The sequence below is a fragment of the Myxocyprinus asiaticus genome, chromosome 33, assembly GCF_019703515.2.
Source record: "Myxocyprinus asiaticus isolate MX2 ecotype Aquarium Trade chromosome 33, UBuf_Myxa_2, whole genome shotgun sequence".
Taxonomy (NCBI): domain Eukaryota; kingdom Metazoa; phylum Chordata; class Actinopteri; order Cypriniformes; family Catostomidae; genus Myxocyprinus; species Myxocyprinus asiaticus.
In genome coordinates, this window is record NC_059376.1 from 31,036,021 (window position 1) to 31,052,310 (window position 16,290).

The 16,290-nt window shown below is 39.6% G+C and overlaps 1 protein-coding gene across 1 annotated transcript; it reads left to right on the top strand.

Moving 5' to 3' along the window:
* The first annotated feature begins 355 nt into the window (after positions 1 to 355).
* Positions 356 to 13,114, top strand: LOC127424458 (AN1-type zinc finger protein 5-like). The gene is made up of 6 exons (XM_051669700.1): positions 356 to 512; positions 1,720 to 1,921; positions 3,527 to 3,632; positions 3,785 to 3,909; positions 11,525 to 11,632; positions 12,179 to 13,114. Exons 2-6 carry the CDS (start codon positions 1,762 to 1,764, stop codon positions 12,325 to 12,327), a joined length of 648 nt encoding a protein of 215 aa, XP_051525660.1. The 5' UTR covers positions 356 to 512; positions 1,720 to 1,761; the 3' UTR covers positions 12,328 to 13,114.
* Positions 13,115 to 16,290: the final 3,176 nt, after the last annotated feature.

Below are 16,290 nucleotides of genomic sequence, written 5' to 3' on the forward strand. Positions count from 1 at the left end.
CAGCTTTTTATAAGGTTACTAATATTAGTCTTCATCTCATGTGAATGCGCATGCTTTTGTACATGTGTTTTAAAATTACTATTCATTTCTTTAGAAGTAAAACTTTTCTGAGTAAAAAATTACCGACATCGACATTTTGCCACAAATGCTGTCAATTGAGCGTATCATGTGTTAAACCTGGAATATTCCTTTAAGATTATTATTATTATTATTTAAGTATGTTCATATTTTTAAGTATATTTAAGAAAGACTTTTAGGTATATTAAAAGATTTGTCTCCTGAGGAAGACCAACAACAAAATACTACTACTACTAATAATAAATAAAATAAAAAAATACTACAGAGATTGCTTGTAAACACCAGGCGGAGCAACAGTGGCACAATGCAGTGACGTCACGTCTGTTGTTTCAGATGACGCTGGGAAGCAGGCCGCACACGCGTACCAGGAACCTTCTCTGACGATTTCTGTGGATCAAGGTCGTCGATTTATCCGCAATCGCACCAAAATACGGGTAAATATCCGAGCTTACTGGGATTTTAAGCCACCGCGAATGACCGCGAGACGGTCTCGAGGTTCCAGCTGTCCGTTTTGTGTGCGTGCCATCACGTCAGCTAGCCGTTAGCAGAGCTAGCTCGTTAGCCTGGCTAGTTGAATATCGCAAACAAAACGACTTTCTTAAAGTCAGCGACGTTAACACTGCCAGTTGTACGCAACGTTAACTACTTTTGAAGGAAAATATTCTCTTTTGGTGTCACTTTGACGTTGACAGCACGTCGGTTTGTTATTTGTCCCGATACTCGGGTCAAAGACGAAATGTTTTCCTAATTGCGGAGCTGCTCTCAGCTGGTTTCCCATGGACAGCCTCCAAAATGATCGGATTTATGTCTGTTTACTGGGTGATTTATCGTTCAGACAGTTATGAAAAACTTCTACATTCCCATAATAAAGATTTATGGGCGTATTTATCTCGAATAACACCTTAATATTTCCTATATTACCAATCGTCATTTGATCACCAGGCTTTTAAGGTTACAGTAACCTGGATTATTCGTTTGTTTGTTTGAGAAACAAAAGGCTAGCAAACAGACGTTCAAAAGAACTTTTGTTTTCGTGCAACATATTGTAAAACTTGCACCCGGGTCTAGCAGGGCCACCAACAAATAAGCCATTGGGTTTAAAGTTTGGTCTTTGGTCTGACTCTCTTTAACGGGAGTTCAGCGACAGTAACCGTTTCACCATAGCAAAGCAAACATTCATCACTGGGAGGGCACTTTCTGGTCTTGTCATTTCAGTGCAGTTGTTTTAAAAAAACACCAGCTCGAGCTGCTACTCTTTTGAGTATCAATTTCACTTCCTATGTAGTTTGTGAACAAATCTTTGTATCTTATGGCGCTAGTGGCAATAAGATGGTACAAATCAATCAGCCATGTCAACAACAAACTAATACAATGCAAACTTATTGATTGCTGTGTTTGCAACACTTGTGTCAGCATTTTGCAGTGATCTGTCTACAGATGATCTACAATGAATAATCTGTCTAGTTTGATTTGTCTGATGGCAGACACGTCCCACAACCCGAGATGTTTGTCTTTGTATCATGTGTGACATTTAATCCTTATGCTCTGGTGCTTTAATATCAGCCTCTCCAGTGTCTTTTAGCCACTTCATGATGTATTATGCTAATTCATATAATACTAATTCTTCAACCCTATTTCTAGGATTGCCCTCTCCCGTCCCCCTTACCCCCCTTCTCAGACAGCATGGCTCAGGAGACAAATCAAACGCAGGTGCCAATGCTTTGTACTATGGGATGCGGTTTCTATGGTAACCCTCGCACCAACGGAATGTGCTCTGTCTGCTACAAGGAACATCTGCAGAGACAACAAGGAGGGGGGCGAAGCAGCCCCCCAGGTGAGAAAGGTAGGATACCGGGAGATAGGGGCGTAAAGATCCATCGATCTGGATCAGTGCATCGATCCAATAACCAACGATCCAATGTTATCTATACAACACATAAATATTGATAGACATTTTTTTAAGATGCAACTTTATTTTAATACTCTCATGTCAGCCACATCCGTACGCATTTCCATCAGGCGATGAAGCAACCTTATTACATTCATTTCACTTTATGAGCACTAAATACACTTTTCATGTAGGACAAGGATGTGCTCAGGGTCTGTTAAGCCAAATTGCACTCTGCTATCCACGCGCGTGTGTCAAATGAGCTTCCCGCGAAACGCGAGCTCTAGACCTGTGACAGGATCAGTGCGCATGCGTCAAACGGGCGCTCCTTAAAATGCGAGCTCTCGTGACAAACGCAGAACGGCTTCCTATCGATATCGTTGTGCATGCGACTCATTTGAAATTTACATGACAATTTGCTATTTAAAAGTACCATGGAGCAGATCAACCATCATGTGAAACGTCTTGACAACGGTGACATTCTGAACAGCTCTAATGAGTTTACACATCAACACTCTTACTAACATTTATCCCAGTTAACTGTAACAGAATTTTTCATTACAACTGTGGAAGTTGTAGCCAAGAAAACCGCAGATAGCACGAATAGTTGGAAACAAGTCATGGGTATGTGAGTACTTTGGATTAAACTGAAAAATAAGCTGTTATCAAATGATTGATTATCAATTGTGTGTGACGTTATTTTTTTATATTATTATCTGTATAATTTTTTTCAACATTTGAAGTACCTTATTTTATTTTGGATGTCCCAATGTGGATATTAAATGTACACTTTTAAGAGAGCTCAAAATATTCAAATTATATTTTGGTTGCATTTGAGAGCTCAAATGTTTTTTAATTGATTGTGTAAAATAGGCACATAATATCGTAATATCGATCGCAGGGCCCTGAATCAAATCGAAATCATATCGCGGCAGACTTTGAAGTATCTGCAAATATCGGATCGCAGGCCAAGCGAATCAATATAAAATCGGATTATGATGAAACGTCCAATTTACACCCCTACCGGGAGATTGATTTAGACAGGTGATCGGGTTGCAAATAGGGACTGGACAGTGTTGAAGCCATTGAGGCTATCAAGCCTGTAATTGAACAGCAAAATAACACAAGACTTGCTGTTCAAATGCACCTATTCCATTGGGAACCAATTGTGTACCCTCAGTTGAACTTGAAAGTTAAAGGGATAGTCCATCCAAAAATGAAAATTTTGTCATTTACTCACTCTCAAGTTGTTTCAGACTTTTATACGCAAAACACGAAAGGAGATATTAGGGAGAATGTTAGGTACTTGCAGCCTCTGTCACCGTTCACATTCATTGCATCTTTTTCCATAGAATAAAAGCGAATGATGAATGAGGCTGTCAGTTCCTAGCATTCTGCCTAGCTTCTCATTTTGTGTTCCACAGAAGGACAGACAAGCAACAACATGAGGGTGAGTAAATGATGACAGAATTTTCATTTTGCGTGAACTAATTCTTGGAAGAAATGCTTGGATTCTGATTGGTTTGACCATGAGTTGGTGAGCTCATGTCTTTCTTCCAGCTGCCACATCACCTGTAGGTTCCCCAGGCGCATCTGCAGTGACGGTGGAGTCCGCCCCTGTACCCACCTCAGAAGCTGTCACCCCACCTGAAGAACGTACATCTAGGTAAGGAGTCTAGAATTTGTGCAAACTACAGGTGCAAAACAGTATGTTCTAAATAATAGATCGGTGTTAATCTTAGCAAAATCCACTTAGCATAATAAAGGGAGCAATTGTAACAACTAATACAAGTATATGGTTGGATTGTATTGATGCAGCAGTTCGCCCAGCCCTGTAACCCAACAAATGACTGCTATGAGCATCTCACAGGACACTGGAACCACTGATTCAGATAGAGCAGAAGTGGAGGAGGAAGAAGATGAGGGCTCGTCTATAAGCACAGGTCAGCTATGTTCTCACTCACATGTAAACTGCATTCACACTAGGCTTTGATTCCGGGAGTTTTCTGGACAAATTGCAGAGATGTCTTCTTTTTGAATGCTAGTCGAAGCCAGACTGCCAGAAAATGTGTTCCCGGGATCAGACCCCAGCAACACTGCCGACATCAATCATGGAATTTGTCAGTGTGAACAAAGGCAGAGCCGATACCGTGAAGGGTGTGTTTCGTAGTGATGACTTATCTTGCAAAGGAAGTTTGTATTCTGATGTAACTGTTTCATGGTACACCGCAGTTTTGAAAACAGACGGCTGTCATACAGTTGACATTATATCATTCATGGCATTGTGTTAAAAAAAAAAAGTCACGTTTTTCTGAAATCTTTTTTTTTATCCAAGTAAAGGAATTAATGTTTCCATTGTAAATATCAGTTAAATTAAGAGACAGTCGGCTTAATTTACAGCATCATAAACTTGACGCAATAAAATAAATATATTTCCTCTTGCATTCAGAGATCGGAGCACACCAAATGCCAAACCTGAAGTAGACACACTTACACACTCGCCGCAAACGGATTTAAGCGTTAATATGCAACGTTACGACAGGCCAGCTGTTTGTTCATACATTTATGAACCATGGCAAAAAAATAACAACCTCAAATGTATTTATTGCTATTTTCCAACACATTATGCACAGTTGTCCTAAATAATGCATTTCTATGTTTTTCTTCCAAAGTTTTATTTTTATTTTCAGTTTTTCAGCTTGTAAGAATCATGAAAATAACATCAAAAAGATAAACATTTACCTCGAGGTCAGCTGCTTTCTCAAAAAATGCTTAAGTGCAGTGCAACAGTGAGGATACAATGTGTTTGCTAATTTGTTCTATTTGTGAAGTACTTTTTAAAAAGCAAAGATGGTGAAAAATAGTGGAATGTAGAAAGTATTTTCAAAACAAAAAAACACCAACAGATAAATGGCAAATTAATAATAATATTTTATTATAAATGCTAATGTCTGAAAAAAGCATAGTTTTAGCATGTCAGTGAAGTTCGTTTTCTTTATTTTTCAGTAAATATTGTTTAGAATCTAACTAACTAAATTACTGAATCAAATGTACATGTTTTTTTTTCTTCTGATTAACACTTTGTATTGATTCAGACACATGAAACAGAAAAGCAAACATATATACACCGAATCAACTTTTAACCCCCATTATTCCCTTTCGCCCTCCCAATCCCCAACCCCACCCTGACCCTCAACAAATACCCCTGTGGTCCAACTTGAGAATACACACAAAACAAAAAAACAATGTATATAAATAAAAAAACACACATTTAAAACTACTCATCTCTCTCTACTTCCCCTCCCCGAGAGCCTTCCAAAAATGCCAAATAGCTGCCCCATTTTTTATTTAATAACTCCAAGTTTCCCTGCCTTCTGTATGACATTTCTCAGAATGCCGCCACCCCGCCCATCTCTATGCACCACTCCTGAAATGAGGGTGCTCCAGCTGACTTCCATCCCCTAAGGATGACCTGCCTGCTGATAATAACACTGGCTAGGACCCAGTTTTTTTATGTATTTATCCCCTATATTAATGACCGCCCCATCACCTAAAATACAGAGTCTGGGGCAAAATGAAATTTGAGTGTCCAATACGTCACACATAAAACTCTGAAACCCTCAACTAATAATCTTGGATCTAAACACACCACCAAAAAACATGGGTTGTGTCTCCATCTTCTGATTGGCATTGCCAACAGGTGGGTGTGTCTTTAAGACCAAGCCTATACAATCTAGAGGGGGTCCAATAGAATCGATGTAAAATCTTAAATTGCATAAGGCGCACCCTTTCATGTCTAGATGTAGACTTGACATTTTTTAGAATCCTAGCCCACACTCCCTCCTCCAATACCAAGTTTAAATCTTTCTCCCATAATCTCTTGAGAGAAGTAGAAGCTCCGTCCCCCAGGCTCTGAATTAGCAGGGAGTAATACACTGATTCCTCATGGCCTTCTCCAAAAGCAGTAATCACCACTTTCAGAGTATCTGTCGCTTTAGGGGGGGTGTATGCTGCTCCCAGAAATAGTACAAAGCAGGTGGTGCAGCTGTAAATACCTAAAGAATTGAGACTTGGGGATCCCAAAATGTTGAACCATATTATCAACGTATCTCGACACTCCACTCTCATATAAGTCACTGAGCGTATTAACCTCCCTCACAATCCACTCTGTCCAGCAGAAAGGGGAATTTTGGGTTCAGCCATATGCTCGAGGCAACATTTAAATAAATGTCTGAATTAAACACTCTGGACACTTTTGTCCATACCGTGTACAAATGAGAGAGAACGGGGTGTAACTTCTCCGGTTAGTTTGATAGAAAGGCTTTGCAATGGCGAAATAGGGGCAAGAACTTCCTGTTCAATACAAAACCAGGGAGGGGCTCTCTCAGGTGGATGTGACCAATTAGCCAAATGTCTGAGACCGAATGCATAATAATAAAACAAAATCTTGAGTAGGCCTAGCCCACCTTTGTCAATCAGCCTATGCAACTTACTGAAATGTAATCTGGGACGTTTACCATTCCGAATGAAGGACTTCGCTATGCTATCAAATTTCTTGAAATAAGAGAGGGGGACATCTACAGGGAGAGATTGTAGCAGGTAGTTGAATTTTGGAATACAATTCATTTTAATAACATTAACCTTCCCAATCATAGATAAATGTAATGAAGCCCACCTGCCCACATCGCTCAAACCTTTTTATTAAAGGGTCAAAATTAACTCTAACAAAATCACACAAATTTGCTGGGAATAAAATTCCCAAATACTTAATGCCCTGTTTGGGCCACTGGAAGGCGCCTGGCTGAAAAGCTGTTACTGGGCAGTACGCTGTCAGAGCCAAAGCTTTGGATTTAGACCGATTGACTCTGTATCCTGAGAACTTAGAAAAGGAATTAATAATTCTGTGGAGGCAAGACATAAATCTAGTAGGGTCGGAAACAAATAATAAAATATCATCTGCGTAAAGCAAAAGCTTACGCACCATACCTCCCGCCACCACCCCTGGAAATTCATCCTCCTTCCTTATCGTGGCTGATAATGGTTCCAGGGCAAGACAGAACAATAATGGGGAAAGAGGTCAACCCTGCCGGGTGCCCCTATCCAGAGTAAAGTAATCTGAAATGAATCCATTTGTTTGTACCGCTGCTACCGGGTGTCTATAAAGTAATTTAATCCATCCAATAAAAGTATTCCCGAACCCGCATATTTCCAAAATCTTAAATAATCCCATTCTACCATAACAAACACCTTTTCGATGTCAAGTGAGATGGCAGCGACTGGAGTCTGATCATTCGCCACTGACCACAAGATATTGATGAAACGCCTAATGTTATCAGAAGAGCTACTGCCCCGAATAAACCCCACCTGATCTATATGAATAAGAGATGTCATCACTTAATTGGTTAGCCAAAATTTGACAATATTTTAACGTCTAGCTTGATCAGGGAAATTGGATGGTAACTCTTACACTCATTTGGATCTTTGTCCTTTTTAAGAATCAGACTGATCCGGGCTTGTGTCATGGTTGGTGGGAGCTTACCATTCTTTAATGATTCCGTATAAACTTCTAGCAAAAGTGGAGCCAGTTCTGTAGCATAAGATCTAAAAAATTCAGTGGCAAAGCCATCTGGCCCCAGGCAAGGCTTTAATTACCTCGCCATGCTCCTCCAAAGTTATCTCAGAATCGAGAATTTTTTTGCTCAGTCGTCAGTTTAGAAAGTTCTAATGGTTCCACAAAGTTTGTAATATCTTCATCAGTAGATGAAGACTTGGAACTATAGAGATCAAGATAGAATTCTTTAAAAGCATTATATCAATGGCCGAGGTAAATATTTCACCACCAGCAGATTTCACTGAAGGAATGGTAGAAAAAGACTCCCTCTGTTTTATATATCTAGCCAGAAGTTTTCCTGCCTTGTCCCCCGACTCAAAGTATGACTGTCTTGCCCTGAATAGCTAAAACTCCACCTTCAGTGACAAAATAGTATTATATCTGTATTTCAATCGGGTCAATTCTCTGAAACCATTAGACAACATTCGGCGCTTCAGATCTGCCTCGGCACTTTTAATATTCCCTTCCAACTCCACGAGTTCTTGTGCTTTGGATTTTTTGGTGAATGAGGCATACTGTATGATCCGGCCCCTAAGAACCGCCTTAAGTGCCTCCCAAGCCACGGCCACAGAGGATACTGAGGACCAGTTGGTCTCCATATAAACATTAATTTCAGCCTTTAGCATTTGTTGGAATTCAGGATTTTGCAAAAGGGATACATTAAAGTGCCAACTATATGATTTATTTTTCTCTGTATGTGGCAACACCTGTAAACACACCAGGGCGTGAACTGAGACGAATATGTTTCTAATTGAGCAATCAACAACGGATGAAATGAGGATATAAAAAAAATCTATTCTAGAGTAATTCTTATGGACTGAAGAAATAAATGTCTAGTCCCTACCAGATGGGTTCATCAGTCTCTAAATATCTGTAAGACCAAGATTTTTACACATCCTGTGAAGTGTCACTATTGCTTAGGGGGCTTGCACACTTTTACTTCACTATGATCAAGGACTGAGTCCATCAAAAGTTTAAAATCTCCCAATATTATATCATGAGGGGTGCCAGTGGCTTGCAACATCCCTTCAAGATCTATAAAAAAGCCCTGATCATCAATGTTAGGTGCATAAATATTTGCCAGAATAAGACTTTGTCCCTGAATTTCAGCTAAAACAATGACTCTTCCTAATTTCTTTACTCTGAGGCATTTGAATTGTACATGTTTACTTATCAGTGTAATGACTCCTCTGCTCTTACTCGAGCCAGCATTATAAAAAAAAATGCCCACCCCAAATCTTTCCAAATTTTTAAGCTTCCTGCGGGGAAAGGTGCGTTTCTTGAAGAAACACTATCATATTTCTTACGTTTAAGAAAAGAAATAACCTTACTACTTTTTATGGGGTGCCCCAACCCATTCACATTCCACGCGGAGAGAGACAATCCGCTCATTAACATTTGACATTTTGACGTGAGAAAAAATAGATTGTGTGTCAAAAACAGGATTATAAAGACCACATTCCAACATTAGTGCAACCGTCAAACCCCGAACATTCCCCAGAACCAAACAAACAGAAAAAAGAAAAACGTGCGCATTAACCCCGCGCACGACAGCGCCAACTGGCGTCCATCCCTCCAAACTCAAACAGTCCATGCACACCTACGAGAACCCCCGTGACAACTTTGCCATTAGATTGCTCAAGTCCAGTGTTTCTGTACAAATTGTGTGAGACAGAATTACACAGCAAAAGATAATCTATAAAACAAACTCCAGCCAATAGGCAGAATAAACACAAAGAGCGTGTAGATTCATCCACAAAACCGTCCCGTAGGTGTGTTGCTCTACAAAATAAACTCCAGCCGCTAGGCGGAACCAGCACAAAAAGAGCACGCAGAATGTCAAGCAAATGTTCAGTGAGCCGGTCCACTCGGCTGCAATGTGAGTACCACAAGGTAACTTACTCACTTCATTGACTTTATGAAGGACATCGCTTGGTGTGGTCATGTGAATGTTTTACAGCCATCCTTAGCATCTATTCTAAATTTGGCCATAAATATCAGTGCAAAAGCAACCTTCCATTGATGTAAAAGTTTCTTGCATTCCTTGAATCGATCACATTTCTCTCGTCAAAGTCTGGGAACAAGAAAATGCTGTGGTTCTTCAAAGAAAGCCCTCCTTTACTCCTCGGCTCGCGTAACACATGCTCTTTAACGGATGATCGGAGAAATTTGGCCAGAATTGATCGGGGCCTGTCTCCCACCATGTATCGCCGAACCGGAACCCTGGGATCTCGCTCAAATTCCAGCTTATGGCCTGCTATGTCGAGCAGACTCTGAAAGAGCCCATCTAGGAATTTCAACATATCCTGTCCTTCGCCCTCAGGAATTCCAACGATACGGATGTTATTCCGCCGGCTACGGCTTTCCATGTCCTCCAACTTCTCCCAGACAAGCTCCAAATTCACCTTGGTTGCTAGCAGATTAGCAGATAATTCCCTCTCCGTTGACTCCAGATAATCGATCCGTTTCTCAAAATCCCCCACTCTTGTAACCATATCAGTGAATATCGCCTCCATGGCAGCGATCGATCGACGTATCACAGCAAGATCCTCCAAGTCAGCAACAACCTTCGTCAGCATTGCCGACATGTTCATCATTTCTTGCCGCATTTCCTGCATCTCTCCGACCAAATCGACTCCCGGGCCCGCGGCCTGCTCAGGAGCACTTAAGTGTCTTTTAATGTCTGCAGAGCCCGAGGGTTTTGAATTCTTTGACATATTGTCCTCCTAGAACAGTTATGAAACAGAGTGTATCAAATCTCACCGGTTTGTCATTAAAAGTGTTAAAACTAGCAAAGTGCGCAGAGATTGGACATGTGAATGGCGAGCCTCGCATGGTGTCACGTGACTTATCAAATGTACATATTAACTGTTCCAGGGCAGTAATCATTGCAAATATTTTTTATAATGTTATTTTATTATTATTCAATATTATTCACCTTTCTGCCTTGATACCATTTTTTATTATTTTTTTGACGGTTATGACTTTTACTTTCGATCTTTATTGTCCTCAAGACCAATTCAGTAGGTATACAGCAGCCAATAACACACAAAAAAATACCGTTAGAAAAAAAGCTTAAATTGAGTAGTTTATAAAAGTAAGAACTGCCCGAATAAAACCATTGGCTACTGTGCAGATCTCTTACGTTACACCCCTAATACTGAAAAAAACGAAAAGATAACAGTTACTGCGAATTAGAGTGATACTAAGACCAGGAAGCTACTTGGCATCCTCGCAGACAATTAAATTAACTGTTGCTTTTGTGGTACCGAACGCGATGCATTTTTTTACAAGGGGATTCGGGCATTTTGAGAAGTCACCAGTTATCAGGAAACTCAAGATGCTGTACATTAGACATCCTTAGATCGTGATGTCACTTTTGTCTTTACTGGATTTTTCTGGGATGAGTGTGAATATGAGCACAGATTATGGGAAACCTCTGGCAGTGTGAATTAACAAAATCTTGCAATACCAGAACAGTTGAGAGACTGACTTCTACAAGATTTTTTCTGGAATCTCTGTGTGAAAGACGCTCATACTCATCCTTGGTCTCCCCTTTGTATCTAGTGCAAAATCATTAGTAGAAATTTAAGATTGATACCCCAGACACATAAGTATATAATTCCCTTGGTACATTCAGTTCTCTGTTGTTTTTATGTATTTTAGTTTATGGTTTTGACAACAGTCTGATAGATTTAATCTTGAGCATGTACCAGTTATGAAAGATTAGAGTAGTTTGGAAAAAGAAGAAACACATTTTGAAAAACCACATCTGAACTGAAGCCCTGCTTTCAATCTTAATAAGAAGGCAATGTGTTCAGGGTGAGTAAATAATGACAATTTTCATTTTTGGGTGAACTATTCCTTTAACATGTAGCCCCAGAAGCAAGGAATTTAATTGTGTTTTAGAAGTTATTTCTCAAGGCAGACCATGTATTTAATAACAGGGCCAGTAGGGGAGGCTGCACAGGCTTCTTCAGACGGAGATCAGACTCCTGACAAGAACAAAAAGAAGAATCGATGCTTCACTTGTAGGAAAAAAGTTGGCCTCACAGGTAAGAGCCAAGGAAAGAGCAGTGTTTTTGGATGAGGGCAGGGGTGCACTTATTTTGGAGCAGACTACAAAAGGTTTACAAAATCTTTATTGGAAAAATTGTTAAATGTTTTTTTTTGTTGATAGAGTCAGCATATCAGTCTTCTATTAGTCTTCATATTCATGCACAAATGTTCCATTTCTTTTGGCATTTAGTCATCTGCATCCAAAATGTGGGCTTTGGTTAAACAGATATCTGTGATGTAGAAAGCTACAATTACACCGTAATATATTTCAGACTGACTGAAAGATCAACTTCAGCACAATTTCAAATGTCTTTTTATTAGCAAGCTAATTTTCAAGTTTCATTGATTTTTGGTAATATGTTATAGTTTTCACAGTTGTGGTCAGGCAGCATACTGCAGGTTTGTGCTGCATTTCACGTGGTACTTCTGGTATCCAGCTCTTCAGAGAACTTAACACTTTAGCTAAAGAATTATATGGTCAATTGAAAGACTGAACCAACTCTTAATTATTCTGCCTGATTTACCCATTTTGTTGTCTGTAGGCTTCGACTGTCGCTGTGGTAACCTGTTTTGCGCTATCCACCGTTACTCTGACAAACATGACTGTCCCTATGACTACCGAGGAGCTGCTGCCGCTCGCATCCGCAAGGAGAACCCCATTGTGGTAGCTGAGAAGATTCAGAAGTTATGAGGACTGATGGCTAAGAGAGCAAAATTCTTTGACCTGCAAGTTTTGGAACCATGGCGCTGAATAACACCATTCTAAAATGGGTTCATTTCTTCATTGTAGGATAAGGTGGGTGGGGTTATAGGGTACTGCCCCTGCTTGGCCATTCCCTAACCCATCATCTCCCTGTCTCTCCTGGAAGGACTGTGTCAAGTGTGAATGTGTGATATGTTGAGAGATGTTGTGTGTATTTTATTTCTCTAGAGAGCCAGGGAGAAGAGGGATTGGTTGTCAAGTGGGCATCCATGTGAACTGGGGGGGGAGGATGGACTCTAGTTTTTACCCTGGCATTGATTTTGTTAGGATATTAACATTATTTTTTTATAGGAAATTGGGATGTGGGGTCAGGAGAATGGAGGATTTGATTCAGGGGGTGGGGGGCCTTGAGAGAATGGGAATTTCTCTGATATTGCAAATTGTTTCTGAAGAATCTAGATTTTAATGACTACTCCCACATTTACCCATGTTAAATTTTTATTTTCTGTGTTATTGTTTTCTTTATTCTGATTAATTACCCCTGACATGTCAAATCCCAACCTGTGCATTTACAAATATGTCTTTTATATATTGACTTATCATGATAACGTTGGGTGCATGAATAGTTATTGGATGTGTTTTGAAGGAGTAGTGGGGTGGAGTTAGCCAGAGCCTTGACATAAGCGAGTGACTGAGTTTTTTTGTCTTTCCTTTTCTGTTTTAATGAGTGTATGGCATCAAAAGATCTATATTAATATATTGTACGTAGCTTGAATTGTGTGATTGCAGTCTATTTATTTTTTTTATTATCATTTGGCTGGTACTGGAGGATTGGAAGCATGTGTCCAAAAAAAAAAAAAAAAAGCTCAAATCAATTTGTATTAAATCCCTTAAATATACTTAAACATTTCTCTCTAATTATATATCCATTTTAAGCATAATAAGTTCTGATGTTAGACAGAGTAGAGTCTTGTTTGTATCTCCAAAAACAAATGGACAGGATTGGGCTGAAAAATTATGTCAATTCAGAATCAAAGCACAAAGAAAGGAATTTAAGTATCCTCGCACAAGTGCAGCAGCATAGAATCTTTCGAGCTGTATGGAACAACAGCAATGCGCGCACACTGTTTAACTCTTTTGACCTTTGCCCTCAGAGTCACAGAACTTTGAGAAGCTAGGTATTTGTTATTAACCACCAGCAGACCAATGAATGATGGCTAACAGGACTAGTAATGTATTACATAACACTTTTCCATTTTCTGAGATGTGTATTCCCTCAATTACAAATGAGTACTGCTTTGCTTAATGATGTCACAGTGGAAGATGCAAATACTTCACCAAACAGACAAGTCTTGCATGCTCGCATGGATAATAGGCAAAATGCGAAGTTCATCAGCCACATTTTAGATTGCAACTTTGTTCTGAACAAGAATGTAAAAAAAAAAAAAAAACGTTATCCCATTGTAATAGTGCATGGACGAATGGAGCCTGACTCACTGATATTCAAATTAAAAGGTTTCTACTGTCTTTGCTAATGTAAATAATATGTGGCTACCATTCATATTGAATTATTCTTAATAGAATGTTGCAGTGATCTGAGAAGAGGGGAAAAGGTTCAGCAGAAAAAAATGTTTTGTATGTAGTGTTTATTAACCCATATGTAAGGAGAAAGGTGCAGTGTTGTGTTCTATGTCATCCTTTGAGTGAGGCCTGTGTCTTTGTGCTGGCTGTGTTTGTGGTATTAATTACTTTGTAAAAGGGCTGAAACTACCATGTGGGACATTTTGTGTCTGTCTTTCACTTCCAGCAAGGAAGCCCGAAAAAGTCTCTTGATGTGCAAATTTTTTCCATGACTCCAATACCCTAACTAACAAGGCAGAATCTCAATTAAATACAACCTCATTTTCTATGTGACTCTTGGTGGATGTAACCGATTTGATTGAAATCTGCCAACACTGGCACCAAACTGATACCTTGCAATGTGATTTGAAGTCCCGGCCTGAGCGAATTCAATGACCTTGCTGCTTTAAGGAAATAACCCAAGCTTTAATTAGCACCGTCTGTGATTAGAGCATTATCCTTAGTGGGGCTGGCAGTTTAAGAGAGGCAGGTGTGAAAGCAGCTCTCTGAAAGTAGCTCAGAAAGTTGGCATGTACACACACTGTGGTTGGCTGAGCCTGATATGAGCCAGCATCTTGACAGCCATTTAATGAGAGTTTGGAACTCACTCTTTCTGTCTGCACTGTTCTATGATGCTTGAAGATTTACTGTATGTCCTACACCTCTCCCAGTGCATACAAGTCTTTACTGTCCTATCAGACTACAAAAAACACCTTTTTGTATTTTGATACAGACCCAGTAAAAGGCATTGTCTATGTATGTTTGGCTCAAGTTATGATGCCACAGCTTGAGACAGAGTACACAAAAAATTTGAATGTTGCGAACTAGTTTGGTAATGTTGATCATGCCTAACCATATTAAGCTCCAGTGCAGTAAAAAGCCAGTTGGGCCACAGTTACACACCTCTAATATTGCCATCAGTGTCTTTGTAGATTGCTGGCACTGTATGTCAATATAATACAGTACCTCTTCTACAATAGCAACGATTCATGGGCATTATTGCATGTTAAAGAGACAAACAGAAGAGCAAACTCAACATAACTCGGTGATAGCAAAGGTTTTGAGGTTTTATTCTCTCCCAGTTCATCAGAACATTCAGATGGGTGATGTTAGTTTCAGCTCAGGCATGTTGAGCAGTATATTAACCAGCATTCATGGATTAATTTGCCAGCATGTCCAGTCCCCCAGAGACACCACAAGATTCCTTTTTTTTTTTTTTCCCCCCTTTCAAATTTAGGATTGTATGATGTGTATGAGTAAGTATAAAACCAATAAAATCAAAGTTTATTTTAAATGTACACAATGTCTTGCGTTTCTTCCAGCTCAATTCTTCTATTCAATACTGCTCTCTTACTCTAACATCAGGGGGATACAATTTCTCACAGCAACTGAAGTGTACCTGTTTAGCTGAAAATGTAGTTTGTGTTTTGAATCCAACTGTGCTGTACCTGTGCACAAATAACCTACAACCCATACATAATCAAGTAGGAAACTTTTAAAACCAAACAGTTGACTTAATCACAGATGTGGCTTAGATAAATACTCACCCACCCTCGTAATCAGTACTTTTACTCAAACAGTTGTGAAGCTCTTAGACTTTCCACTGAGACACTCCAAGTAGAATATCCTCTCATGTTGTGATATTAGATGAGTAAACTAGATCTGTAAACACTCAAAATGTACTGTATCTGCATTATGAATCACCCTGTTTTTAGTACCCACTGCCACATCAGCAGCTGCCCACCTCAGCTTGCCCTATTTCACCACAGACCGCTTGTCTTCCTCCACAGCTGCATACGAAATACACGTCTGTGGTTTTAGTGTGATGTAGGGTTGCCTAAAATGCCATTTATCTTTCTAATTTAAATTCCATTATATTAATTTACACTTCATAAGCCTGTTTTAGGAGTGCAGTCTTGTCCTGCTTGATCAGGAGGAGGTTTTATACTTAATCAGTTCCATATTAACCACATATATTTTCTCTGTTGCTCAGTGCCGGAAAGGAAATCTCTGCAAAGGCATGTCAACTTTCCACACCGCATCTCCACCCTTTCTCACAAGTGATTTCCAATTTCCTTGTTATTCTAAAGTCTCACATGTAATTGTTATCTGTGGAATATATTGTCTAATAACTTTAGCATGCACATATGCAACTCAGATTTAATGGAATGTTTCAGAGGGGCTTCATTTTGTACACATGGACTTTTGTGAAACAGTCATTTGTGTGGTTAAACTGGCCAAAGCAGATGTCTAATACACGTAGGGAACAAACTGGAACATGAGCGGTCAGATTCGAGTTTTTGCTTTTTTCATAATATCTTTGGTATGTAT

What these genes read in the sequence shown, in the direction of transcription:
- LOC127424458 (XM_051669700.1), top strand. Translation starts at nt 1,762, where the DNA reads ATGGCTCAGGAGACAAATCAAACGCAGGTGCCAATGCTTTGTACTATG. An exon ending in CAGCCCCCCAGGTGAGAAAG is followed by an intron (nt 1,922 to 3,526) that starts GTAGGATACCGG and finishes TCTTTCTTCCAG; the next exon opens with CTGCCACATCACCTGTAGGT. An exon ending in GAAAAAAGTTGGCCTCACAG is followed by an intron (nt 11,633 to 12,178) that starts GTAAGAGCCAAG and finishes TGTTGTCTGTAG; the next exon opens with GCTTCGACTGTCGCTGTGGT.